The following is a 26,486-nucleotide window of genomic DNA, read 5'->3' on the forward strand; positions in this document are numbered from 1 at the left end:
TAATAATAAATATATAATAGATATATAATAGATATATAATTATTTAAAACTCTCTTAATAACTAATAATTTTCTTGTATTAATTATGGTAGTGAACAATATTAATATTTATATTAATTTTTTATTATTAATTATCTTTTATAACTATTTTATAACCTTACTATAACTATATTATAACTATTATAACTATTTTATAACCATACCACAACCTTAAAACTAGTTTATAAATTATAATACTAGCTTAAATACTATTTATAATATATTATATATCTATATGCTTACTATTATTATTAATACTGGATTATTAACCACGTTGTTACTAAACCCCTCGGGCCACTACGTATGTATTTATACGTTGCCTCTCTCTCTCTGATGCTGACCATCTAGCAATCCTCTCAAAGGGATACAGTTTTTCAACGAGGTCGGAACGATCCCTCTGTCGCCGAAAACTCGGAGCGCCGGTTCATTGCGGTCAGTCGGTCGATGCGTCTACACTGGGCGATGGGAATATTGAGTCTGGAAGATGACATTCTCTCTCTAGATATGGATGATCGATGATTTTTTGCTTTGTTACCCTATTATACCATATTTTGTATTATTTCATATCAACTGGATATTGAGAACGTCAATCGTCACAATCCTAATTGTGTCTTTCTCGTCTTGTAACTAATAGTTAGTTGGTTACGGAGTAGTATGACCTACCAAGTGTGGATGCCTGAGGCACGATTTGAGACAGCGTCAACGATCATCCCAGCATTCAAGCACAGAGTGCGAGGCAACGAATCGCAGGCTGTAGATAATACAGATGAGTTAGGTATTACTAGTTGAAGCTCTTTGACTGAGACAAACCGCCTCAACATGCAGGTACACCTGGAGAGACGCCGGGCGTCCACATGGCGACAAGCTCCTCGCTGACAATAGATAGTATTGTAGCTTCTTTGTGTGGCAGAAACGGGGCAGCCGTCGAATACTGCATAAAGAGCTCTACCTGCTAGCTGAGGTAGAAGAATAGCCTTCGCTTCGTGGCAGCTCCTGCGTGGCTGTGGGCTCCGTGCCCCTGAGACTTGAGTGTGTTGGGCACTTGTCGATTACCGAGGCAAGACCAGAGCTTTCTCTGGAGATTCTGATGTGTTTGTCTATTTTTGATGAAACACGGACGTAGGAGGCAGTAGGCAGTAGAAGGTAGTCGTAGAGCCCACCGCGAGGCTGAGAACGTGGCGGCAAGCAACGATGTCATCGCCTTTGATCGCCCAATAACGAATGCCTCGACTTTCTTCCTCCCAGCGCCTCTTTTTGATCAGCAGACTCTGTTCTACCTTTGAACTGATAAGAGCCATCTCTTTCTCTGTTTCTCTGTGTTTCTCACTCTGCTTCTCCCACTATCACACCAGCCTTATCACTGCTATTTCCCCTTCTTCCACGGTTTATTTTACCCCACCACAAGCGGCCCGTCGAGTCAGCCGCTTCGACATCCACGGTTCTACAACAATAATACAAGGGCAAAACAGAATTGAAGTCAAGAGATTCTCCTCGAATCATGTCTCGACATCGCGATTACCGCTCCTCGACAGGCACGCTGGACAGCAGCGGCAGCCGTTGGGACAGCGAGCGATTCTCCCGCGAACACGAGCGCCGTCGCTCACGAGGGCCCCCCCCGGTCGCGGAGAGGCCTCGCCGGGTAGAAGAAGAGCGGTTTGAGGTTCGTCTACGCGATGAAGACCGGTACGGACCTCCCGCGCGGCGTGTGGACCGGTACTACGAAGATGAAACTGTTGTGCGTGGCGCCGGTCCGATGGTGGTTGCCTACGATCAGCGTCGGCACGAGAGCCCCCCGCCGCCCCCGCGTCTGATCCGTCGCCAGTCGTCGCTGGACACCTTTGACCGTGTCCCTGCGAGGAAGCGCGAGAGCTACTCGCGTCGGGCAGCGCCGATGGCGGTGCCGGTGCCCTTGCCTCCCTCGAGACGGCGTTCTCCTCCGCGTCGCTACCAGGAGCAACAGCAGGACTTCTACGAGGATATCCGTATCGCGGAGCCAGATCTCTATGGCGATGAAGAGTACCGCGATTTCCGGGAGCAGAGACGTCGGTCCAGTAGCCACGGGCGCTACCGCGAGAAGGTCGTTGAGGAGATGATCTCCGAGAAGGTGGAGAAGCCGTATCCTCGCAAGGGAAGGACAAGGATGCCTAGACGGCTGGTCCATACGCAGGCGATCATCGAGTTGGGCTATCCGTTTGTCGAAGAGGTGCTCCCCTTTATTCTTCTGCCCCCTTATTCATTGTCACAGTGGCTAACTTTTGAAGGACAACGTGGTTGTCATCCAGAAGGCTCTGTCTAAAGATCAGATCGATGAAGTCATCAGTGTCAGTCGAGACATCCGTCGGAGTGAGAGTGGTAAGGCTATCCATGTGTATCAGTCTCAAGGTCAAGAGAGTTTCCACTGACAGTGAAACGTTAGCTCGCTACGTCCATTCCCCCTCTCCTCCCCCGCCTCGCAGGGAGCGTTTCACCGAGGAGAAGCTTGTCCTGAACTCCTTCACGCCGCGGTCCAGCCGCAACACCTTGATCGTGGAACGCTCACCGTCCCAGCATAGGTCCCGGTCCCGGTATCGCGGCGAGGTGGTCGAGAAGAAGCAAGAGGTGACCACGACGATTTCTCGGCCTCGATCTGTCTCGGTTCACTTCCGGAACCGCCGGCCCTCCTCACCCCCCGCGCCACGGAGGGTTGAGCGACGTGAGGTTCGCGAAGAGATAGTCGAGTCCGAGAAGCTCCGGACCAACCCCATGGCCCTCGTGATCCGCCCCAGGCACAGCGACAGCCACGAGGACCTGCACGAGTACATCCGAGAGCTGGAAGAAGAGAAGCGCCTGCTGCAGCTGGAGCGGCGGGGCGGCGTCGACATCATCGAGCGTGACACGGAGATCATCGATAGCAAAAGCGGCATTGAAGAGGTTGTCAAAGTGAAAAAGGATCACAAAGGTAGGCTCAGCCTTGTCCGAGCACCGACTCGCTCTTTTTGGAAGAAGCCATTCTGATGAATTCTTTTTTTTTTGTCACTTTTAGGCGCCAACCCCCGCATCATTCGCGCAATGATGGCCACCTTGACCTGACGCTGTCTCCCATAACAGCATACCCTGTGGAACTTGACGCTGGTCGTCATGTCCGAGATGGCTTTAAGATTGAACCTTTCATTCCTCCGCAACTGATTTCGACGATCGTTGAAGGGAACGGTAAATTGTATTGTGTATGTGAGATGGCAGATATGGTAATATTCTTGTGCTGGATGACTTGATTTGTTTCATTATGACGGCTGTTTTAGTATTCAATATTTATTCCATATTTTATCCAATATTTATTCAATATTTGTATTTAATTCATATAATGATTTACTATTCTACTTCTCCATACTGATAACACTGGCAAGGCGGTGAGTTCGGGACAGTTGGCCAGCAAGCCTCAGCGGATACCTTCTCTCGAATAATAATCCAGACCAGGTCCCTCCCACGCGAGTCTGTCGAATCGTCGAGTCGTTGCAGATTCTCACTGTGAATTTGTTGTCTATCGTATCGTCCCTTCATACACTTTCAGCCATGGATAAGGTACAGGCGTTCGGCAAGAACTTGAGGTAAGAGGGAAAAAAGCAACGCTGCCTGCTGCGGCGGTTGCCCCCGTGCGTGGGCTGGGACGTCCTGCTGATGATCGCTTGTTTACCCCTCGACAGCGCGAGCTTCTCGCCCTTTGCTGCCCGGACCCAGCAGATGATCAAGGAGCAGCTGGGCCAAGCTGACGATCGCACCCAGCTGCCCGATGAATACATCGAGTTGGAGAAGCGGGTTGACGCCTTGAAGCTGGTCCACCAGAAGCTTCTGCAGGTGACGTGAGTGTTTTGCTTCGGTATCCCGAGAAAAGAGAGGCGCGAAGAGATATTAAGAAAAAATGAATGGTTTAGCTCCCAATACTCGAATGAAGCCTACGACTACCCGCCCAATATCCGCGAATCGTTCAACGACCTCGGCCGCACCATCAGCGAGAAGGTCACCCTTCTCTCGCAGGCTTCGTCCCCCGGCGAGGCGCAGGCGGCGCTGACGGCACCCCCCTCGGCCAAGCCGCAGCCCAAGACCTTCAACCATGCGATCGCCCGCGCCTCGCTGGCTGGTTCCCAGACCCTGGCGCAGAGTTCTCACGACGAGGATCCTCTCGCCACGGCGCTGGAGAAGTACGCTCTGGCCGAGGAAAAGGTCGGCGAGGCTCGTCTCGCGCAGGATGCTCAGATCCAGTCCCGTTTCCTGGCCGGGTGGAACACCACGCTCAACACCAACCTGATGTTCGCCGCCAAGGCGCGCAAGAACGTCGAGAACTCGCGGCTCATGCTCGACTCCGTCAAGGCCAGCAAGAAGGCCGCCGCCCGCGGCGACCTCGACAACCTCTCCGAAGAGGCTCGCATTGAGATCGAGCAGGCCGAGGACGAGTTTGTCGGCCAGACCGAAGAGGCCGTCAGTGTAATGAAGAACGTATGTCAACAAAACAAATACTCGTCAGTGGATTGATCAGCATTACTCACTGACTGTATAGGTCCTTGATACCCCCGAGCCCCTCCGAAACCTTGCGGACCTGATTGCCGCCCAGCTGGAGTTCCACAAGAGAGCATATGAGATTCTCAGCGAGCTTGCTCCGGTCGTCGACGGCCTGCAGGTCGAACAAGAGGTGAGTGTGTCGGAATGTTGGTCGTGCATCACGCCCTTGACTAACTCGGAACTGTAGGCCAGCTACCGCAAGAGCCGTGAGGGAGCGTAGATTTCGTTCCTGGCCGTGTTCGATGACCTTTTCTTCGTTTATCTTGTTGGGCTTGATCTCTGTGATTTACCTACCCTCCCTCCTTGCTTTGTTTTCTGCTGCGATGCCCGAGACCCATGTTGATATCACGGTCGTAGACGATCAATTTTATGCGCTATTATTCTGTAGATGTATTCTTTTCCTTTGTAATTGTAGGTTTCTTCAGAATAATATGATGTTGAATTGAAGTCCAGTAAATTCGTTACAGTCCAGTTCTACACAGTATAAATCGCGCCAAGCATCCGGGCGGTACGCAAGCACCAGCTGTACCTCTCCCATCCTCCGTTCACCTCGACCAGCCCGATCCAACCGCAACAACCACGATTTCCTCCTGTCGAACCGCCACGTTTGCGGTCTATACGGAGTACCCTGTTTATCTGCGATCTTCCGACTCAGCGATATCCGAGTCTGCCTTTTTGTCTCGCGTGCAGGACGCAGCGAAAACACCGCAAGACAATCGACATACATCGTCTATAGCTATACACCTCGCTCGCTCTCTCGCTCTAGCTAGGATCTCAGAACTGAGAGGAAGACAAAGAAGACACAATGGCGAACGGGTACGCTTGCACATGTACACTGCCACGGGTTCCAACTTCATAGCGCTGATCGATCTAGTTGGAGTCTAATCATCGGCCTCATTTTCGTCGTGATCGCATGCCTAGTTGCATGGGTGTTTAGTCCCAAGGGCGAGAACCAGACGTACGTCACTAATCACCTAGATATGGTGTACTTATACATTTTACTGGGAACTGACATTATCGAAGGTTATACCGCAGCACGCTGATTTTAACATTTGCCTCTTGCTACTTGATGTGGGGTGAGTTTACATTTATGAAGAATGATGGCAGTCTATGGGACACCTGCTAATCCAGACAGCTATCACGTTCCTCGCGCAATGGCATCCCCTTATCGTGCCTCGAAGATCGGATATCCGCCCTGATCGTGTACCGCAATAAGTCATTAGGGGAGGATGTCATATATCTAGGTATCATGGATAGGTATCATGGATAACTTGATATCAGGACCGGTCAGGATGTGTTTTAAATTCTACCATTTCTACCTGGTGTATCAATAATGAAAGGTCGTTCGAAATCATGTTTAAGCATAGACAGTGGAAATAATATGACATGAGGTATAGAGTAGCAAAAGAAGAAAAATAAGTAGAATGGTGTGTTAGCTGACTCCCACAGCCCCCAAGATGACTCTCTGAACCGCCCACCGCGCAACTTGGCCGGCCACCGCGAGTGCCACGGCCCGCAGATACCCGCATCCCAGCAGGATGTACATGGCCTCGATATTGTTCAGAAAGACGAGGTGCGTGTCTGCCGCGCTGAGCGACAGGGCGGGCACAAGCAGCTGGACCAGACTAGCCAGGTACTTGATCGGCGTGGAGGGGGAGTCGTGCATCGACAGGGCCAGTTTGGCGGGCCATTCGAAGACGGAGAACGAGGAGGAAGACGGGGACGACGACGACGACGACAGACTAGAATGGCTGCCAGGAATGGCACTCGCGGCGGCGGCGGCTGTGTGTTTCGACGTGGCGCTTGAAAGAAGCATGTTTGCCATCGTCGTTACCGCCGTAGTTACCGGGGCAGTAGACATGGGAGCCGCCAGATCGGGCACTGCCGTTGATGACTTGGTTACCTGCATACTATTCCCACTCCCGTCCGGTCCCCAGATGACAAGGAGGATAGGGAAGAGCTTCGCAGAGCTGCTGACGAGAAGAGCGGTGCTGATGGCCGTCGGGCTGGCGGGGAACGGGGGCGGGAGCGGGCGGACGGGCTGGATCAGCGCGGCAGAAGGACGGCGAGGGCCAAACGTCGGCGAATGCGATCCCAGAGGAGTGGTGGGGGGAGGAAGCTGGGCGCCGGGACTGAGCGTTGCTGCTGCTGCCGCCGCTGTATTTCCATTCTCAATGTTTTCGTTCGAAATAGTCGAAATAGGTCTGGTAGGACTCGTCGAGAAGCTGGGCGTCCTCCAAAGCTGTTGTGTCGGCAGGCTTACGGAGGAGGAACACGCAGGGAACAAAGGGAGCACCGGCGTCGACGGGTCTGAAGCGAGGGGGGTCTCGACCGTACTTCCATTCGTTGTGGTAGTAGTCGCGGTGGTTGCTGCTGGTGGTGCTGGTCCATCATACCACTGGCGGGGTTTCGGGGCCAGAACAGACGCCAGCAGACGGACGGTAAGGTGATGAGCGAGGGTGGTAAGCGCGTTCAGGCTCAGGAAAAAGAGGTATTGGACGACAATCGGGGCGCGCGACAGAAACGTCGAAGCGAGTGAGGGGGATTTCTCGATGCGGGCCCAGGTCAGATAGACGTCAAAGAGGAGCAGGAGGATTCCGAGGCGGATAATAGAGCGCTAATACAGCAAGCAGTCAGCAACTTGGTTGTTGCAAGAAACAAGAGGGCTCAAGTACATCAAACTTGTTGTCGTCTCGGCCGAGCCGGTTGAAGAGCAAATGGCGATAAACCTGCGGTTTGATCAAGACCAGATCGATAAATATCACGACAAAGTCATGCTCGACGTATTTGTCGGCGAAGCGCTTGCAGCGTGGACATTGCGTCAATCGCACGCCCTTCCCCAGCGAGCGGTCATCGGCCCGACTGTAGGTGCTGTACAGGTGCGAGACCGGATAGGAGCATTCGATGCAAATGGGCATCGTGTCACCATAGCCCCATGGTGACAGCAATCGGGGCGATTCCTGGATTGTGTACCAACCCAACCCGTCGCAAGGGGACAGCTGGTGGTGAAGATGCCCAAGGCGGTGAACAGTCTAGACTCTCTACCAGGCACGAACCACCAAAATATAGATTCTGAAGGATTGTGAGGTACTCTTGTTGAGCTGCTGCATCTCTATATACTATATACATCAAGTCTATATGCATTGGAAAGGACATTCGACCCCTTGCTCAGTCGACAACGCTGCTGTTGTCCGCCCAGCTCGGCTGGATGCTCCGACACACAGCTTCGTAATCGCGGAACTTTTGACTGTCTTCCACCAGCCCGGGTGTGGTCCAGAACATGGTCCAGTTGCTGTCTGACAGCTTCCAGGTCCCCTGGGATCGCTCAAAGTACCATTTGTTCACCGGGTTATCCTTTCGGCTGCGCCAACACACCCCCGATGGGAAACACGTCCGCAGCATCGCGTTGAAAACGACGTCTGCTACACCTCCGGCGCCTTGACTACGCTTCAAGACGGCGAACTTGTCGAGGTAGGGCACCATACGTGAGAGGCTCTCGTCGCTCCCGTCATCGACGACTCCCGGCGGGGTTTCCCATGTCAGAATCGCACCGCCTTCATACTCCCCGGCAATGATGAGGCCAGCGATGCGATCGTTGATCCGGTTGAGGTAATCGTGTACGTCGAGTTTGCGACCGAAAGAGTCCTCGATCAGGTTGACGAGACGAGGAAGGTCAATGCACGGGTCATCGAGTCGGACGCGAGGTTGCGTCCAAGCGGACCACGCCTGGACTCGGGGGTTGGGAATCATTGAAATAGGCATGCCGCGTTTCACAAACGTAGTCGGGAAGGTCAGTTTGCTGAGCATATCTGGCGACGATCTAAAAAGTCCTCGCCTGCTGACGGGAAGAGAGGAAGACAGTATGGGTTTGTCGGTGAGCAGGTTGTGGATGAGCGGGTTTCTCTGTCGGCGGGTGCCCACGGCCGACAGCTCTGGCATTGCCGAGTGTGTTTGTGCAGAGCTCGACACTTCTTTCGGGGAAGTGATGATTCCCGACGATGTGGATGGCAACATGGATAGGGCCCGTTGGGACAAGCGCAGGTTTTCCAGGTGGCCATCGAGGGTAGAATTATACTCCTCCACAGCTTGATGATCACCAAGATGTAGAGGGGTGGGTACAGCATTCGCGCTAACCGGTTGGGATAGAGGGTTGCTGTCTGGGATAGAGACGCTGGGCTTGTCCTTGGCTAGCTCACCCTTCTCTGCCTTGGTTTGTCTTTTGGCTCCCTGGAGCTCGTCCCGGACGTCTTCAAACTCCTGCTCCATGTTGAGAAAGACATGCGACTGGTGTGTGCCGCTGAGCGCTGGAATGCCGCCCAACGGGTCCAAGATAATCACCCGGTCCAGAGACACTTCCCTTTGCAAGCTTTGAATCTTCTGAGCAGTTAACATGGGATCCTCGTCAGGATCGGGATGTACCCCAAGCCCAGCAAATTCCTTGGTGAGCGCCAGCATAACATCATTGGCAGGCACAATCTCAGCCCTCGAGAAATCTTTCATGTATGCGATCGGGCTGATGAGAGTCACCTGTCCGTTCCGAAGCGGGCTCAGCAGTGGCTTGCGGGAGAATATCTTCGGCAATGTCTGGCCCGCAGTATGATTGAGGGCGAGCAGTGAATCGAGATGGCATGCTCTCGAGTGGGGCTGGCCATCGACTGCCCGAGAGATTCGATCAGCCTGCTCAGTGACCAATTTACGCGAAGCCAAGAAAGAACCCGTCTGCGTTCCGGGGTCAATCACCACACAACACGACATGCCCAGGCGAGTCAGCTGGGATAGTGTCTTTGCAACGCCATCGATTGTATAGTCTTCTAGCATCTGAGGCTTTGCGATTTTGACAAGAGCCAAGTGTAGTCTCTCGAACGGCTCTCCGTTGGGTTGGGTGGGCGCTGGATCCACCCTGAACACCGGGCTGTCATAGACAGATCTCGAGGCGCCATAAAAGGCTCCATTATATGTCACGCCAGGATTCGCACGGGACGCGGGATGCGATGATTCTGGCGGTGCGGTTGTGATCGCTGTCGACGGCGGTTGAGCGGCGGTTCCCCCGGCTTTCTTCGGATCGGCCTTGAAGCGCGCGAGGTACTGTTTGGCCTCTCGTTTGGTCGATGCGGAATTGAGAAGACTGAGGAAAAAGTCCTTTATCGTCGCCGCGTGATTAGCTCATCGAAAAAGAATACCAAGGGCACACAATGAACAGTCGTCATACCCGGTCAAGGAGCTTCTCCTTTGCTCGACGGCCAAGTCTTTCATGCATATTTCATTGCCAGTGGTGGCCACATCCACCACCGTCAAAAATATACGTCAGAAAACGAGGGGAAAGAGGTCTCTTAAACCAAACTCTCCACAAAAACCCCCTCGAGGGACAGATTCATGGCGAGGATAAATGCCTGGGAACGTGCGTAGGCCTGGGCGGGGGGACAAGAACTCGCTTCTTGACGGTGAGTCCCAGGGCGGACAGATACTGCGGGCAGATCCCACGTTTTTATGACGCTGCTTGTTCACCGCCTTGGTCGTCGATAAGACGTTGATCTGCAAGGACTGGGTACCGTTATTATTTACGACTTTACCACTTACTACTGGGCGTCTTTCAGATGCGGTGATTATTAGCCATTCATTCTCTCTTGCAATGGAAAGGCCGGCTCGGGGATTCTCCCTCAGGGTGATCTGACTCAGTGATTGAGGTGTGCAGTTCAATTCTACTCAAGGCAGGCACAAGCATTTGCCGAGGAACCACCAGCTGGTCTGTTATCGGTACTGACTCTCTATCAAGTAGGTCGGTTGGCTCAAATAAATACCCCTCGAAGGTCGGTCTCGCAGTTGAGGACAAGGGAGGTAACGATGGGTATAAATCTAGCAAAGACAGGTCATCGGACAAATGATTCATCTGAAACAGGGAGAAATGGCTCAATTCTGAGCCCTGGGACTTGACAGCTCACATCGATGCTGGCAGAGGAGAAAAGAGTCTTCCGATAGCTCTCATCTGCTCGCGTTCATCTTCTAACTACTCTACTAAACAACAGGTTTACTTGGGAATAAGCATGCTCAACACTCATTTGTTAGAACTACGTATCTTTATTCGAAATATGTCGAGGTAAGCAAGAGCAGATGAATTCATGGTAATTTAAGGTGTAATTCTTACCCTTGCCTGATCACAGCGCCTCTCAGAGTGTATTGTATATAGATCATCACCGAGGCAAGTGGTTTCTTACTATTCGAGGCTGCCTGCTTCGGCGCAGCAGATGAAGAAGAAAAAATTAGATCTAATGCCTTGACCTTGCAAGGCTGTGGATGTCTCGGTTAATGACAAATGATGATCTATTGATGAGGGCTTAAATAATATAAAATGGTCATATTCACGGCTCTGAAGCTTAAGCTATATATAATAGAGAAGTCCTAGTCTTGGGGAAAATGGAGTTGATCAGTATTTATAGAGCACTCTCTTTATTCTAGTATTATTTAATTGAGAAACGAAAACAAATAATAGATGAGATAACTATTCTCGATACTAAATACCTCTACGTATCTGGTAGTTATTGATACGCTAGACTTGACCCACCAAAGAATCACTTTATCTTGAGCGGGGGCATTTATTTCCCTTTCCCACGCTCTCCTCCACGCTGCCTCGTCGCAGCAACCTTCCAGACCCTTTCTCTAGAGTATCGCCACTCACCATGGTTAGAGGCAGTTGTCGCCATGTCCGACGGTCAGGCAACGGAGACCCCAACCTCAGAATCCAGGAAGGCAAAGCGTCCTCGGACGACGGACGAATCTCGCAAACGGACCGCTAGAGCGTACGTCTAGACATTCACGGTGGCTACCTTTCCATTATTTACCCCAATAGCTCTGGAGTACCTATCAAGGTGCCTAAGTTGAGTCCCTGAACTCTGATCTGGGTCACTACAGGTGTATCACTTGTCGCAAGCTGAAAGACAAATGCGAGGGCGGTATACCCTGTCGACGGTGCATTCGACTCCGACGCCCCTGCCATATCGACCCACCGCCAAACAATAATAGCACACTGGAGGAAGGGCAAGACACGGGAGTCAAAAACGGAACCCGGCAGCCGGGCTCGCCGAAGAGTCATGGTCAAGAGAGAGTCCATTATCTGGAGGAAATAGCCCGTCACTTCCTGGGAGATGTCTCTCTGGACACCGAGAACCTCCGATCGATTGCCGAGAAACTCAAGGACCGTCGCTCCGAGCCATTGTATGGGAGTCCTGGGTTTTCTGACACGCTGGAGGAGGAGCTGAGTATGGACCATGAGACCTTCGCGGTCAACACATTGTCGAACAATACTGCGCGTGGGCTTCCCTCCCCCCGTTACGTGGGCAATTTTCACTTGCATGGCTTGTGTCTGATCTCTGGCAGATTACTCTGGCGATTTCTCACATTGGAACTTCTCGCAAAAGATCCATCGAAGGCTGAGACAGCAGCTGAACGACGGTGACCCCAAGGTGTGTGAACGGGCACCTTGGCCTTGTCCCAATCTCCAAATCTGGGGGCTAATGTAGGGAATGAGAAGCACCTGAGCCCGCTCGAGTACTGGAGGGCCACTCATCTGCAGCTACCACCTGCTGTGGTTTCAAGTTCCATCTCCTTCCTACCACCCTTGCCTATTGCCGAGTTTCTTACGGAGATCTTCTTCAAATATGTCCAGAACAATTATTTTTTCGTGGAGGAGACCTGGCTCAAGGGGAAGTTGAAGGTCTGTTACGAGCAACCGTCCGAGGTGTCGGCCAGCGATGCTAGCTGGGTCTGTTCGGTGTTGATGATTCTGGCCATTGGCACCCAATTTGCGCACATGGAAGCCCAAGATTCTGGGCCCTTGGCCGAAGATCTGAGCTTCTGCTCCGAGGACAACGTGGGCATCACCTTCTACCATACGGCTTGTCGGCTAATTCCGGATGTCATCACACTTGCCTCGCTGGAAAGTGTTCAGGCGTGCTTGTTGCTTGCGGAGTATACGCTGCCCTTGGATACTCATGGGCTGGCATACACATACCTCGGCCTTGCGATCAAAATGGCAATCCAGAATGGGATGCATCGAAAATACACCGGCAATGGCTTCGATGAGAGGACCATTGAGACGCGCAATCGATTATGGTGGACGTCTTACAGCCTGGAGAGGTAGGTAGCACAACTCTTCCTACGACTTGTTCAGTTGAGTCCATTCAGTTGCTAAATCCAGTTATAGACGGATCAGTGTCATGCATGGAAGGCCAGCTTCACTCTGTCAGTCTGAAACCGATGCAGATTTCCCTCGAAATACGTTCCCTAATAGCCCTGGTCGCCCTTCTAACTTTCAGAATATGGCTGCCTCCATCCAGCTCCATGTTCGGCTGGGAGACATTGCGACCACAATGTATGTGGATCTGTCAGATCGAATATCCCGAGAGAGTGGGTGCTGATTGTGTCAATCCAGAAAACTGCTGAGAAAATGTCCGAAGCGATTAAAAGACGAGTACTTTGGCCGCATGCTGCAGATTAGAGAGCGCCTTTTCGAATGGTGGATCACATTGCCGGACAAGATTGACTGTCGAGACCTCAATCCCGAAGGACCGCTATTCCGACACAACTGCCACCTGACGCTCTGCTTTCTTCTCTGCAAAATCTACATGGGCCGGCCCTTTCTTTTTTGCAACGTCAGACCAGACGAACCTGGCACCGTGCCCAGTCGGGTCGCCCCACAATCGCTGCTGGTGAAGGACTGTGTCGAGAGCGCCTTAGAAATCGTGAACCTCCTTCAATTCATCCAGGACCATTGCGGCCTATGTCGAGCGTCGTACACCGAGTTCAGCTCCTGCCGCGTGGCTCTCCTGGTGATCATCGCACAGAGCATCAACAAGCGCACAAAACAACTGCGCGACGCCTCCACACAGGGGATGAAACTCATCAAGCTCATGACGGGGGGTATGTCCACGTACGCAGAGCTGTCCCTGATCGAATCGCTGCAGGCGGCGATGAATTACCTGGACTCCCAGGCCCAGCCTGGAGCCGGGGCGGAGACCGAGAGAGCAGAGTCCGGGTACGACCGATTCAAAAGCTGGGCCCGGTTCTGGAAGCAGCCGTCGAGTGGCTTGGAGACCACCTTCAGCCCTCAGTCGACGTCGCCCACGCTGCCAGATGGCGATGGTCTAGCTCTTCGAGACCCGAATGCCCCGTTCACGCACAGTCCTCAGACAGCAGGCGTCTACCCGGACGCCTTTCAGTTCGCCTTATCTCAGGACCCGGACTTTATCCCATTTTCCAACTGAGACAGGACTAAGCACTTGGATCAAGGACTTCTACATAAGTACTAGGTAGCTAATCAACTATTACTCTTTCGGAGTCTTCCTGAAGAATGAATTTGGCATGATACCAATTGTTAATTAGTGATTGTGTGCGCCCGCTATATATAATAGAACCTTAGTTGACTTTATTACTACATATTTCGTAGGAGAAAGCTAAGGTAGGTAAAACTTGAATGCCTTGTCGCCTTGTCGCCTTATTGCCTGAGGCCACTAACCACCCCGCGTTGCCCCTTCCTATTGCGAAGTTGCAATGCCGAAAGCGACTGCTCACATCCCGCTTTTCGCCTCTCTTTTTTCCCTCCTCCGTCCGTACCCGAGCGTGAGAGAAGCAAGTCCATCCACCCAACGTGTGCTGCAGAGGGTATTAGGTACCCTACTTCCTGCTGTCTTGTATCCCTCTCGGCGCCGACTCTTACTGGCGCTCGTGTCTCCTCCAGTCGGCTGTCTTGTCCGCTGTCGCAGATTTCGTGGTCTCCCTGTCCCGTGCGACGACGCACCAGCCCGTGGCCGCGCCCGAAACTCCCAGCCCTTTGTTTTAGACCTGGATCCCTGACCAGTATGTGGAACCTACTAACTTCAGGGCTTTGGATCGCTTGCAGCATATTGACGAATCTCCACCCCCTTCCTAGACTCTCGAGGCGTCCGGTCAGGCCCTCGATCGTCCCGCGCCACCAACCAGGTCATCTTCCGCCCCTCCCCGACCTCGCACCTGCAGCACTCAGCCCCGAGTCGGCCACGAACCTCTCTCAAACCAGGATCCTCGCTTGCTTTCCCTCATACCTTGGAGGAAGGAACAATACACTTCCTCTGTTGCCTCGATGTCTGATCCGACCGACCGCCCGTCTGAGACCATGAATGAACCCGCCGAGTTCAACGATGCGGCTCCCCAGGTGGAGGAGCTTTCACTCCCCCCCGAGCACGACTATTCCCGGTTGTCTGAACGTGCGGCGTTTACGATCGATGCAGGAATGCAGCTCGAAGAGTCGGAGGAAGATGAGGAGATTGACGAAGACTATGTCGCGGTAGATAACGACGATATGAACGACCTGTCATACTGGTTCCGCCGTCCTCCCGTGCGCCAGCGGACCAAGCTGGATGAACTGTATCCTTTCGTCCAGGTGCTCACTCTGTCCAATGTTGAGGATTGTGTCATTGTTGAGAGTGCTTTCCCGGAACATGAGCGCTGCTCGGAAGAAAAGGTCTATCTCCACATCGGATCATTGATCCGTATAGAGTACCCATGTTTTGTTCTATTGCTGACCCTTGTTAGTTCAAATACCGTCTCACCAAATGTCCGGAGCTTAGTCTGGGAATGTTCACCCTTCCGCTTATGAAAGAGGGCCAACCAAAGCCCCGTCCTACGCTGGTCGCACATGTGATCGCCACCCGCACATCAGCTTCGCGAGTCACTGATAGATCGATGCAGCTCCCGCCCAACTGGCAGTCTGAACGTTTGAGTTTTGAAAAGGACCAGCCGATCGGCCATGAGGAAAGTGGTGGTACCGTCTGTATCCACTCGCTGGCCGTCCTCCCAGAACATCAGGGCAAGCAGGTTGGCAGTACGCTCATGAAATCCTACATCCAACGCATCCGGGAAGCCATGATCGCGGATCGCCTAGCGATCATCGCCCATGATCACCTCATCCCCTTCTACGAGTCGCTGGGATTTGAGAATAAGGGCCCGAGTGCATGCCAATTTGGCGGCGGCGGTTGGTTCGACATGGTCAGTTCTTTCTTTCTTGCGGTTCACTAGCGAATTCAAGGCTAACAATGTTCGTCTCTAGATTCTGGAGTTGTCGATAGAGGAGTGATAAAAGCTCTAGATCTTTTTTCTGTTCTCTGGCATCCGAACCTGTCTCTCGCTCTCAACCTCTTGGTTCCACGCCTTTTTTCCCCCTTCTAGTTTTTCTTTTCTTTCCTTTGATTTTTTTGGGACGTACTCGGCGTGATTGCAATCAGAAAAAGCAACGGAGTTTTGTTACGGGCTAGGATATTCTTTGGTCATTCATGATGGAATTGATGGAATATGGTCACTTACGGTGGGCGGCTGGGTTTGATTAAGGCAGCTCTGTTTTGTGTACCATAGCCGATCCACATATATACGCGCCACGAGAGGGTAATGGATGAGTCGACATGACAGTATGCTGCAGAATGTCTGTTATTCTATTGTTTGTACAACTAAACAAATCTATCTCTCCATCACCATAACTATCACTATCTTTTTTTCTTTTTTGCTTTTTTTCCTCTCGGCTACACTTGCTTCCCCACATCCCTCACCGCCCGGGAAAAACTGCCTCCCGCCGAGTGGGATTTTTTTCGTCCGCGACGGGCGGCGAAGGCCAAAACAGGCGATTTTTCACCCTCCTGCAACAACCTTCCTTCTGTTTGTCTGTCTCGAGAGTCCGTCCGCTTGTGAGACGCTCGTTACTGTCGCCCATCATGAAGACGACATGGAAAGATGTGAGTGGCTGCTTTTGTCAACCGCCGTGAAGATGCCAAAAAAAAAAAATTTCTGTGGCCCGATCGGTTTGGCTGATTTCACCGCTTGATTAGATCGCTCCTGTGCCTACGAGCCAGGAGTTCCTCGACATCGTCCTCAGCAGGACGCAGAGACAGCTTCCTACGCAGATTCGCGCGGGATTTAAGATCAGTCGAATTAGAGGTATGTTGTGGCCCTCCCCGGATGCCATCGATCGGTGTGGAAAGATGCTCGCGATAATGTTGCCTGAAACCCGATATGGCCTGAAAATACCTTGCTAACTCTGTTGCTATAGGTTTCTATACTCGCAAGGTCAAATATACCCAGGAGACGTTCTGTGAAAAGTTCCAGGCTATTCTCGATGGCTTCCCGCGGTTGCAAGATATTCATCCGTTCCGTACGTCTTCCTGACCAACCAAGTATGGGAAACAAAAGCTGACTTTGGGCAGACAAGGATTTGATGAACACGCTTTACGATGCCGACCACTTCCGAATCGCCCTGGGTCAAGTCTCGACCGCGAAACACCTGATCGAAACCGTGTCCCGCGATTACGTGCGTCTCATTAAATATGCGCAGTCGCTGTTCCAGTGCAAGCAGCTCAAGCGCGCTGCGCTGGGTCGCATGGCCACCATCTGCAGACGTCTCAAGGATCCTCTCGTCTATTTGGAACAGGTCCGCCAGCACTTGGGCCGTCTGCCTGCTATTGATCCCAACACCCGGACTCTCCTGATCTGCGGGTACCCCAATGTTGGAAAGTCCAGCTTCTTGCGCAGCATCACTCGCGCCGATGTCGATGTGCAGCCGTACGCCTTCACCACCAAGAGCTTGTTTGTCGGCCACTTCGACTACAAGTACCTGCGCTTCCAGGCTATTGATACCCCGGGAATTCTGGACCACCCTCTGGAGGAGATGAACACCATCGAGATGCAGTCGATTACTGCCATCGCCCACTTGCGCTCCGCCATTCTCTACTTCATGGATTTGTCGGAGCAGTGCGGGTATTCCGTTCCGGATCAGATCAAGCTGTTCCACAGCATCAAGCCTCTCTTCTCCAATAAGATTGTGTTCCTCGTGGTCAACAAGATCGACGTGAGACGCCCCGAGGACCTGGAACCAGAACTTCAGGAGCAGCTGCAGACGATCCTGAAGGCCAGTGACGTTGAGCTGCTGCAGCTGTCTTGCACCACCACTGAGGGTGTGACAGCTGTGAAGAACGCCGCGTGCGATAAGTTACTAGCGGAGAGAGTGGCCCAGAAGCTCAAGTCGGGAACCAACACCTCCGGCACCACTGGCGGACGTCTGGGCGATGTTCTTGCTCGAATCCACGTCGCTCAGCCGATGGGCGGCGTGCGCGAGACCTTCATCCCCGAGGCAGTGAAGAACCTCAAGAAATACGACAAGAGCGACCCGGAGCGGAGGAAGCTGGAGCGCGATATCGAGGAGGAGAATGGTGGTGCTGGTGTCTACAACATCGATCTCAAGAAGAGCTACGATCTGGCGGACGACGAATGGAAGCACGACAAGATTCCCGAGGTGTGGAACGGCAAGAACATCTACGACTTTGTCGACCCGGACATCGAGGCCAAGCTGGCTGCTCTGGAGGAGGAGGAGGAGAAGCTCGAGGCCGACGGGTACTACGACTCGGACGAGAGCGTGGAGGATGTCGAGGACGCGGAGATCCGCGTCAAGGCAGACATGATCCGCGAGAAGCGCGTTCTCATGCGCAACGAGGCCAAGCTCCGCAAGTCGCTCAAGAACCGCGCGGCCATCCCGCGCAGTGCCAAGTCCAAGAAACTGTCCGAGATGGAGGCTGCCCTGGACTCGGCCGGCTACGACGTCGACGCGGCCTCGTCCCGCGCCCGATCCCAGAGCCAGGCGCCCCGCGGTCGGACAACGACGCGCAGCGAGATCGACAACACCGACGCCATGGACATCGACAACAACGACCCCCGTGCGGCGATTGCTCGTGCCAAGAGCCGTGCGCGCAGCCAGGCGGCCACCAACCGTCTGGTGGACGGTGTCACGGACACGACGTCGCGCTCCAAGGCCGAGCGTCTCGCCAAGCTGGGCCAGAAGAAGATGAATCGCATGGCCAGACAGGGAGAGGCAGACAGACACACCACCGCCTCTCTTCCCAAGCATTTGGTAAGCCTCTCTTTTAGCTTACTTATATCATTATATTATGTCCCACTAACCCTACTAGTTCGCCGGCAAGCGCTCCATCGGCAAGACCCAGCGTCGTTAGAAAAAGTCTTCTTGTGCTTTTCCTTTCACCATCATCATCATGACGACGCGATGAGGTCCGTTCCATTTCTACTAATCGACTGGTTTTGGTCCCGGTTCTCGAAAAAACGGCGTTTGGTGTCTTTTTCCCTGTCTATATCTTCGTCTCATATACAGTCTGCTAGATGCCTCTTTCCTTAGGATGAATAGAATCAGATTGAAAGCACATTGTCTTTACTGTAGTATCTAGTGTCATAATTCTCTCTCTCTCTCTCTCTCCCCCCCCCCTCTCTCTCTCTATGTTCAAGTGCACACTACGCTGACCAGTTTAGATGTAAGTTGATTCATTTGAAGTCGATTCATTTATAAGTGATCTATCTGTTGCTCTCTAAACAACGAGGTTCAATGAATGCCAAAGGAGTGATAGAGCTACTACCCAAACACCGACATTATGATATGCAAGATGCAATCGCCTAGCTTTTCGACAGAAAAGGGGAAAAGAAGAATATACAAAGATACTAATAAGGTATATGCTGAAACTGAGAGGGGGATGAAGAAGGAAGAAGGAAGGAGTAAGGGGTTATTACTCCTTGATCTCGGTCTCGTTATGGTGCTCGCTCTGACCCGAGGCGTGCTCCTTGGAGTTATCTGGAGTGGAAGGGGCTGCGGAGTGCATATCGTGGACGATTCCCTCCGGGGGAACCCACGAGCTGGACTTCCAGGGCTTGACGTGCAGGACGTACATGGTATCGACTTCCTCGAGGGTGCGGCCCTGGGTCTCGTTGACGAAGAAGAAGACGACGAGGACGGCGACGAAGCAGAAGGCGGCGAAGATGTAGCCGTAGCGGAACTCGATGGCGCTGACGATGAAGGGGGTGAAGAAGGAGATGAGGAAGTTCCAGGTCCAGTTGGCGGCGGTGGCCATGCCGATGCAGGCGGCACGGTAGCGGGCGGGATAGAGCTCACCGCAGATGGCCCAGACGATGGGACCCCAGGTGGTGGCGAAGCCGACGATGAAGAAGCAGGTGAAGACGATCATGGCCTTGCCAGCGGCGGGGGTGCTTTGCGGGTCGTCCAGGTCGAGAGCAAAGGCGCCGATGGAGGCGAAGATCATGAAGCAGATGAACATCCAGCCGGCACCGGTCATGAGAGCCTTGCGACGACCCCAGTTCTCGACGACCCAGAGGCCCGGGAGGGTCATGAAGAAGTTGACGGCGCCCATGATGATCTGGGTGATGTAGCTGTTGCTGATACCCGTGGACTTGAAGATGGTGTTGCCGTAGTAGAAGATGAAGTTGGCGCCGGTGAGCTGCTGGAGCGACTGCAGAGCAATTCCGAGCAGGACACGGTACAGCATGCGGGGCCCGGTGAAGATCTCAAACAGCGAGGCGGCACCCGCGGCCTTCTCCTCCTCGAGCTTATCCTTCATGTCCTTCATCTCCTGGGCGACGACGCGGTGGTTGGGAGGGACACCGTACAGCTTGCACATCACCTGGCGGGCCTCCTCGACGCGACCCTGACGGTAGGCGTAACGGGGCGACTCGGGGAGGAACAGGGTGCCGACGGCGAGGATCAAAGGCCAGGCGAAACCGATGCCCATGGTGATGCGCCACGAGGCGGTGGACTGGATTCTCTCGGTGCCGAAGTTGATGATGTAAGAGATGAAGATGCCAAAGGCAACAAACAGCTGGAAGGCACTGTTGACGTTAATGAATGCTGGTGACACCAGCGAATGGAGGAAGAAAGCCTACCTGACTATCGTGCCGCGAATCTGGCGAGGAGCAGACTCGCTCTGATACATGGGCACCACACTGGAGAGCCCGCCGACGCCCAGACCGGCAACCCAACGGCCCATGGCGACCTGGTACCACTTGGTATCGGTGGTGATCTGGATAATAATGCCGACGATGTGAATGATGGACCAGAAGGACATGGAGAACTTGCGGCCCATGCGATCAGCGATGGGGGCAGCCACCAGGGCACCGATCATGGTTCCGATACTGAGCTGCGAGACGTTAGCAAAACCCAACGGTTGAGACATCACCCAGGCAAACATACCAGACCGACGATCAAGCCACTCCGCACGTTGCTGAAGGAATATGAGTCCGACTCGGCGTTATACTGTCCGAATCGCATGAGGAAATCGTCCATGGTCTCGAAGCCGGAGATTTGACCTAGTACAGCTGTCAGTAAACAATGACGCATTTTCTCCTTCTTCTTCTTCTTCTTCTTCTTCTTCTTCTTCTTCTTCTTACCAGTTGAGTAACCGAAGATGAAGCCGCCCATAGAGGCAACGACACCGAGAGTGAACGAGCGCCATGTCAGGTAAGGGACGGGGCTGTCGTCCAGCGTCACGCCGTCCTTTTCCACGGTGGAATCCGACCTCACGGGAGTGGGAGCATCAGAGTGCTCCTGCTGCTCCGTATGCTTGAACTTGTTTAAGAATCCCATTGTTCTGTCGAAGTGAAGAATAGGGAAATCGGGGATGAAGGGGGGGGAAGAGTGAGGAAGGGAGGGCGAGGAAAGTGCGGGCGGTCCACAACTTATACGCGCAGGGCAGTCTGCCCTTGGGGTACCGAAAGATTCCAACGGGGGCCCGGATATGGTGTGCCCTGTTTGTCCGGGAAGAAGCGGGTGAGAAAATTCCAAGTCATGGGGCAGGATAGAATCCGCCCCTGATGGCCATTGATGTCGAGGATTGTTCGATGAAAAATGGGTCCATTCAGGTACGCAGCCAAAGGCCCGGTGGAGATATGCTTCTGATGTCACAAATTACATTACTACTGCTACTATTACATTACTACTGCTACTATTACATTACTACTGCTGCTGCTGCTGCTACTACTACTACTACTACTACTACTACTACTACACTACTATACTGTTAGACCAAGTACTGCTGTACTCTAGGTACTCTAGGTAGTCACTCGTACAACATGCGAACCCAGTGACGACCTACAATTCATCGCCACTGCTCGAAACCTTTGAGGTTCAGAGATGTCACGTCATCATCGTCAGTTCCTACATGAACTGACCAGCAGATTCTTCTTAGAACACTGAACCACTGTTTGAATCAGATGGTACAGGTACGACGACTGCCGACAAGTACCTGAGGTGGCACTGCAAGAAACCATTACAGAAGGTTCCGGCCAGACCCACCGCTGTGAGCTGCTGAATGCGAACAGAACCATTTTTTTTCTATTTTTTCCTCGGCTGGCTCGAGCCGTAGTTCGAGGCAGATCACCGTGGGTGGCAATGCCGAACCTCCGAGTTCCGAAAGTTCGGCAAGTTACCTAATGACTACTATACAGTATATAGGGAGTATATAGTGAGTATATAGTGAGTATACAGTGAGTATAGAGTATACAGTAGTATACAACATCTAAATAAAAGCAAGTGCCAGCTCGGACTCCCTGTTCCTTAAATAATAATCCAGGAATCATCCTGCACACACGAGGAAAAGTCGTCGCCGGTGATACGTGGACGGACTCGGGTCCATCGGCATCGACTCGGCCTGTCCGTGGATCCTTTCTCGGTACGCCAGCCAATCACACGCTCGGGATTGTGTTCGGCGTGCCGGCCGCTGAAATTTTTGCACCGGCTTTCCATTGTGGCTCACCGATACACTCTATACAGGTACTTTACTATTACCTTACTACCTACTACTACCTACTTAGTACCTAGTAGTATACTAGGTACTCTATTACTATACTATTACTACCTATACTACTATACTATACTACTATACTACACAACAACTACACTACAACTATACTACTATACTACGCTACTACTATACTACTATACTAGAGGTACTATTGACTCCTGCAGACTTGAATATGATAATACTACTTTCAACCTCAAGTCATGACGTTGTATCACGCCACTCGCTGATCGTTGAGGCCCATCCGACCCACCAGAATCCACCAGGTACGTGTTTGGTAGCTGTGCTCGCCTCACTGACCATCGTTGATCCCTCGGAACCTGCCCGTCCACTACTGCATCCGAGGATTGGACTCTTATTTTCGAGCTGCTCGGTTTAGCTTTCGGTGAGACTGGATTGCATGTACATTATTTATGTAGATATTTATTGAGTAATACTACCCTACAGCTTACGGTATGTACGGAATATCTTATAACAGTACGTTACCTAGGTTCCTACCTACTAACCTAGTAGTACGTATTGACTGAAAATTATACCAACCTAGTTCGTATTGACTGAAAATCAGATAGACCAAGTTGGAAGTTTGGGGATACTGGTAATGACTCGGGTCAGGTATAGTCGGAGATTTCTCGGAGTCAGCAATATTCTAGGTACTAGGTAGACATGAATTATTTGAAAACTCATGCTATGAGTATGGCACCACCAGAAGGAAAGACCGTAGACTAGAAGCTAAGTACTCTTCTTTGCGTTCTCACGCTCCGCCTTGCGCAGGGCGCGCTTGCGAATCGCTTCATGGAACCCCCTGTTCTGGCCGATGACAAACTTGTTCATGACGCCCGTCACGCAGGTCAGGAACCAGGCCATCAGACCGTGGCTCCAGTACGGCGACGAGGTGTAGGCATACGAAGGGGAGCCGCCGTTGCGGCCGATCTTGGCCAGGGTGGCCTGGACAAAGGCGCGCGGGGTAGGGATCGTAGCGGAGGCACGGCGGATCTTGGACATGGCGGAGGTGATGAGGTAGGCCTGGACCAGCTCGACGGTGACGCCGTAGGGCTCGAGCTCGGAGCCCAGCGACGAGGACCACATCTGCAGGAATCCCTTGCTGCCGGAGTAAGTGGCCAGCAGCGGGGTGGGGAGCAGGGCGGAGAACGAGCCGAGCGTCAGGATGAGCCCGCGCTTGCGCTGCATCATGCCCGGCACCACGAGCTGCGTCACCCGCAGCGTGCCCGTGCAGTTGACCGTGATGATGTCCTTCATTTCCTCCTCGGGCGTCAACGCGAACGGCGTCGGGATGCTGTGGCTCTTGCCCACGTTGTTGACCAGGATCGCCACGTCCAGCTCCTCCACCGCCGCCTTCAGTTTCTCGTAGTCGCCCTCGTCGTCGCGCGCAAAGTCCATGGCCAGCGTCCGCGTCTGCACCGACGGTGACTTGCCTCCAATCTCCTCCGCTAGATCCGCCAGCTTCGACGCAGTCCGCGACACAAGCAGCACGTTGAAGTTGGCCCGCGCGAGCTGCAGCGCGAATTCCTTGCCCAGTCCATCAGAGGCTCCTGTCACCACCGCCCAACTGCCTTTGGGGCCGAATGAGCGTAGCTGGATGGTCAGCAAGGAGTTTCTCAACAGCAATAGAAGAAAATAGTTGAACAATAGTAAAACACTTACCGGCTTCCCCGGAAGCACAAACAGGCTCAGAATAACCCGGACAAAAGTCAAGAAATGTGACGCGATATACAACCCCCCCGTGGCAAGCAAGACAACCGCACCCACGGTCTGCAGCCCGGGCGCCAGCTCCAGCTGCCACTTGGACAGACACTCGGTGTGTCGAGACAGAAAATCCATGTCTTGAATGTCTTGTGAATTAAACCCCGTCGTGTCGTGTCGTGTCGAAGTTGTACTGCAGAAACAAAACACGAGTTTTGTTGGGGTCTACTCTCACCGCCAAGACAAGTCCCTAACAGGGACAGGGACCCAACAGACACAGACAGACACAGACACAAACAGCTCTACAAGACTACGTACTACTACAATGGAGCAGCTTGTCGAGTACCTCCCTCAAGGACCGGGCATCCTGCCCAAATGGCTATTTTTCGTACGTACTGCTTACGAGGGGGAAAAAGCGCAGCTGAGTTAACGGGATCAGGTCTCTGTCGTGTCCGCCGCCAGCACGCTCTCCGCGTACGCGAACCCCTCCTACGTCGCCGAGCTGTATAACGGGCGTACCTCGCAGGGCGAGTCGTACACCAACGCCTTCTCCGGGCGGGTGTTTGGGACGTGGAACCTGGTTTCGTGCGTGGTGCGCATGTACGCCGCGTACAACATCGCCGAGCCGGTCGTGTACGATCTGGCCATGTGGACGTTTGGGATCGCCCTGCTGCATTTCACGGGCGAGTGGTTGATTTTCGGCACGGCGCAGCTCAAGGGCCGCTTCGTCAGTCCGATGATCGTTGCTTCGTCGTGTTTGCTTTGGATGTTTACGCAGCGCGGGGGGTACTTGGGTTGAGCTTTTGAAGAAACGCAGTTTTTATGTGTTTTCGACTTCAGCTTGATTATCAGTCTGTATTATACATTATGCCAGCTTCTTTCTGTATAGCTCTCCTCCACACTCCCGTAGTCGGGCGGCGGCTTGTTCGGGCGTGATATCCCGCTGGGGTTCACCTAGCATCTCGAAACTACAGGATTAGCAGAGGTATAATAATGGATGAAGCCCACTCGAGTACCCACCCAACGAGGAATTTGCGCACGGTGGCGCTGCGCAGGAGAGGAGGATAGAAATGCAGGTGCAGGTACGCGGCTTCGATCTCGTCGTCGCTGCCCTCCAGCGGCGCCTGGTGGATGCCCATACTGTAAGGAAAATGGGTCTCGAACAGATTATCGTACCGTCTGGTGACCTCTGCAATGGCTTCGGCCAGCATCTGTTTATCGGAGTCGTTGAGATCGACGAGGGCGCGCTTGTGTGTCTTGCTGATGATCATGGTCTCGAACGGCCAGACTGCCCACCAGGGACACACGACGAGGAAAGCCTCGTTCTCGAACACGACGCGCTCGCCCTTCTCGATCTCCAACGCCGCGTAGTCGGCGAGCATGTGTCTCCCCGCGTGCTGCCGGCGGTACTGCTTCAGCTGCTCAAACTCCGCCGCGGGCTCTTCCGGCAGCGAGCTGGTCGTCCACACCTGTCCGTGCGGGTGCGGGTTCGAACAACCCATCGCAGCACCCTTGTTCTCAAAGATCTGCATGTACCGGTACTGTTCTTTGGGTTTCGTCACGCTCACACCCGCAGACGAGGGAGGCAGCCTCGTCGCCGGCGCTGCCGCCGCCAGCGGCGACCGCGGTGACAGGTGCGCCGTGTAGATCTCCGTCCAGGCATCGATGACGGGGACAATCTCCGCGGGAGACAGATCGGCCAGGGTGAGGTTGTGTGCGGCGGAAAAGGTCAGCACGTAGCATTTGCCTGTTACCGGCTGCGCTTGGAGGAACAGCGATTCGGCGCCTAACGGTTAGCAGTTTTCCTTGACTATTTGTAACACACTCTATAAAAAGAAAAAGAAAAACACACTCCCTGCTTCATGCTCTGGTTCATACGGTGCCTGTTCCTCCTTGACGGCGCTGTAGTCGTTGACAAACACAAAGGTTCGGTCGTACTGCGGATTGCTGTCCCCCTGGGCACGCTTGTTTCCGGGACAAAGATAGCAGGCAGGGTCGTAGGCAGGGAGGGACGTTTTCGACGGACTTTCCTGCTGTCCTCTTCTTCATTAGTACCAAGCTTCTAAAAGATTATAAGGCATTCTCTTACTGCCATGGCCGTTTCGTCCGGTGGGGAGACACCAGGACGTACGACCCCCGCAAGGGATTGAATCTCCGGTGGGAGATGTCGTCGAGCACGCTTTCAACCATGATACCTAATACCTAATACCTAGGTAATCCTGACAAAGATCAACAACAGGTTCTCCTAAAATATGAGTTGGTGAGAGGCGGGGCACCGTGGGGTTCCGGGGTTTTATCTTCAGGACGGAGTACTACATACGAAGTACTACATGCTACATGACAATAATGGTACTACAATAATAATTACTACTGCTACTACATAATAGTTAATAGTTACTTTAACTACTATTAACCGATAATTGCTACTAGCGAACATATAATGGCCAATCCGGTCCCGTTTCCTCCGAAGCTGATTCCACCGCAATCCCAACGGGAATAGTTGACGGTTCATTGGGAGAAATAATGCCGGTGGAAGTGCCGAGGCAGCTGGATA

General features: G+C 53.0%; 13 protein-coding genes across 13 annotated transcripts in view; 8 read left to right on the forward strand and 5 right to left on the reverse strand.

Moving 5' to 3' along the window:
- The window catches only part of ASPZODRAFT_66476 (hypothetical protein), a gene marked incomplete at both ends in the record, with an annotated part of 5,853 nt that extends 5,296 nt beyond the window's left edge, over nucleotides 1-557 (forward strand). Inside the window, one exon of the mRNA XM_022729379.1 lies at nucleotides 387-557. Within this exon, the coding sequence (XP_022581281.1) occupies nucleotides 387-557 (171 nt within the window). The remainder of the gene's footprint in view (nucleotides 1-386) is intronic.
- Nucleotides 558-1,236: 679 nt separating this feature from the next.
- Nucleotides 1,237-4,915, forward strand: ASPZODRAFT_159561 (hypothetical protein). Its single transcript, XM_022726414.1, has 8 exons — nucleotides 1,237-2,241; nucleotides 2,300-2,390; nucleotides 2,455-2,976; nucleotides 3,586-3,622; nucleotides 3,719-3,874; nucleotides 3,947-4,508; nucleotides 4,570-4,701; nucleotides 4,759-4,915. Exons 1-8 carry the CDS (start codon nucleotides 1,537-1,539, stop codon nucleotides 4,789-4,791), a joined length of 2,238 nt encoding a protein of 745 aa, XP_022581282.1. The 5' UTR covers nucleotides 1,237-1,536; the 3' UTR covers nucleotides 4,792-4,915.
- A 461-nt stretch (nucleotides 4,916-5,376) lies between these two features.
- ASPZODRAFT_16524 (hypothetical protein) lies at nucleotides 5,377-5,786 on the forward strand (the record flags this gene model as incomplete). The annotated part of the gene is made up of 4 exons (XM_022726702.1): nucleotides 5,377-5,387; nucleotides 5,446-5,529; nucleotides 5,595-5,647; nucleotides 5,707-5,786. The coding sequence occupies 4 exons, from the start codon at nucleotides 5,377-5,379 to the stop codon at nucleotides 5,784-5,786; spliced, it is 228 nt and encodes a 75-aa protein (XP_022581283.1).
- A 217-nt stretch (nucleotides 5,787-6,003) lies between these two features.
- Nucleotides 6,004-7,489, reverse strand: ASPZODRAFT_16525 (hypothetical protein; the record flags this gene model as incomplete). Its single annotated transcript, XM_022726703.1, has 2 exons — nucleotides 6,004-7,188; nucleotides 7,247-7,489. The coding sequence occupies 2 exons, from the start codon at nucleotides 7,487-7,489 to the stop codon at nucleotides 6,004-6,006; spliced, it is 1,428 nt and encodes a 475-aa protein (XP_022581284.1).
- Nucleotides 7,490-7,636: 147 nt separating this feature from the next.
- Nucleotides 7,637-10,156, reverse strand: ASPZODRAFT_132927 (hypothetical protein). Its single transcript, XM_022723147.1, has 2 exons — nucleotides 9,781-10,156; nucleotides 7,637-9,710 (listed from the first exon to the last, which is right to left on the reverse strand). Exons 1-2 carry the CDS (start codon nucleotides 9,826-9,828, stop codon nucleotides 7,740-7,742), a joined length of 2,019 nt encoding a protein of 672 aa, XP_022581285.1. The 5' UTR covers nucleotides 9,829-10,156; the 3' UTR covers nucleotides 7,637-7,739.
- A 1,023-nt stretch (nucleotides 10,157-11,179) lies between these two features.
- ASPZODRAFT_132928 (hypothetical protein) lies at nucleotides 11,180-13,983 on the forward strand. The gene is made up of 6 exons (XM_022723148.1): nucleotides 11,180-11,365; nucleotides 11,478-11,875; nucleotides 11,943-12,028; nucleotides 12,097-12,701; nucleotides 12,769-12,936; nucleotides 12,997-13,983. The coding sequence occupies exons 1-6, from the start codon at nucleotides 11,268-11,270 to the stop codon at nucleotides 13,826-13,828; spliced, it is 2,187 nt and encodes a 728-aa protein (XP_022581286.1). The 5' UTR covers nucleotides 11,180-11,267; the 3' UTR covers nucleotides 13,829-13,983.
- A 732-nt stretch (nucleotides 13,984-14,715) lies between these two features.
- Nucleotides 14,716-15,617, forward strand: ASPZODRAFT_66417 (hypothetical protein; the record flags this gene model as incomplete). The annotated part of the gene is made up of 2 exons (XM_022729373.1): nucleotides 14,716-15,063; nucleotides 15,135-15,617. 2 exons carry the CDS (start codon nucleotides 14,716-14,718, stop codon nucleotides 15,615-15,617), a joined length of 831 nt encoding a protein of 276 aa, XP_022581287.1.
- Nucleotides 15,618-16,303: 686 nt separating this feature from the next.
- On the forward strand, nucleotides 16,304-18,589 carry ASPZODRAFT_65922 (hypothetical protein; the record flags this gene model as incomplete). Its single annotated transcript, XM_022729338.1, has 5 exons — nucleotides 16,304-16,324; nucleotides 16,418-16,526; nucleotides 16,639-16,740; nucleotides 16,793-18,489; nucleotides 18,548-18,589. The coding sequence occupies 5 exons, from the start codon at nucleotides 16,304-16,306 to the stop codon at nucleotides 18,587-18,589; spliced, it is 1,971 nt and encodes a 656-aa protein (XP_022581288.1).
- Nucleotides 18,590-19,150: 561 nt separating this feature from the next.
- ASPZODRAFT_66659 (hypothetical protein) lies at nucleotides 19,151-21,018 on the reverse strand (the record flags this gene model as incomplete). Its single annotated transcript, XM_022729391.1, has 4 exons — nucleotides 19,151-20,264; nucleotides 20,319-20,572; nucleotides 20,626-20,741; nucleotides 20,823-21,018. 4 exons carry the CDS (start codon nucleotides 21,016-21,018, stop codon nucleotides 19,151-19,153), a joined length of 1,680 nt encoding a protein of 559 aa, XP_022581289.1.
- On the forward strand, nucleotides 20,978-21,939 carry ASPZODRAFT_132933 (hypothetical protein). Its single transcript, XM_022723149.1, has one exon. It carries the CDS (start codon nucleotides 21,246-21,248, stop codon nucleotides 21,453-21,455), a length of 210 nt encoding a protein of 69 aa, XP_022581290.1. The 5' UTR covers nucleotides 20,978-21,245; the 3' UTR covers nucleotides 21,456-21,939.
- Nucleotides 21,940-22,485: 546 nt separating this feature from the next.
- Nucleotides 22,486-24,190, reverse strand: ASPZODRAFT_2030911 (hypothetical protein). The gene has a single exon (XM_022727566.1). The coding sequence runs from the start codon at nucleotides 24,068-24,070 to the stop codon at nucleotides 22,961-22,963; it is 1,110 nt and encodes a 369-aa protein (XP_022581291.1). The 5' UTR covers nucleotides 24,071-24,190; the 3' UTR covers nucleotides 22,486-22,960.
- ASPZODRAFT_132936 (hypothetical protein) lies at nucleotides 23,894-24,901 on the forward strand. Its single transcript, XM_022723150.1, has 2 exons — nucleotides 23,894-24,320; nucleotides 24,372-24,901. Exons 1-2 carry the CDS (start codon nucleotides 24,078-24,080, stop codon nucleotides 24,729-24,731), a joined length of 603 nt encoding a protein of 200 aa, XP_022581292.1. The 5' UTR covers nucleotides 23,894-24,077; the 3' UTR covers nucleotides 24,732-24,901.
- ASPZODRAFT_132937 (hypothetical protein) lies at nucleotides 24,722-26,240 on the reverse strand. The gene is made up of 4 exons (XM_022723151.1): nucleotides 26,022-26,240; nucleotides 25,785-25,972; nucleotides 24,953-25,718; nucleotides 24,722-24,900 (listed from the first exon to the last, which is right to left on the reverse strand). Exons 1-4 carry the CDS (start codon nucleotides 26,120-26,122, stop codon nucleotides 24,798-24,800), a joined length of 1,158 nt encoding a protein of 385 aa, XP_022581293.1. The 5' UTR covers nucleotides 26,123-26,240; the 3' UTR covers nucleotides 24,722-24,797.
- Between the last annotated feature and the right edge of the window lie 246 nt (nucleotides 26,241-26,486).

The sequence above is a fragment of the Penicilliopsis zonata genome, assembly GCF_001890105.1.
Source record: "Penicilliopsis zonata CBS 506.65 unplaced genomic scaffold ASPZOscaffold_7, whole genome shotgun sequence".
Classification (NCBI taxonomy): domain Eukaryota; kingdom Fungi; phylum Ascomycota; class Eurotiomycetes; order Eurotiales; family Aspergillaceae; genus Penicilliopsis; species Penicilliopsis zonata.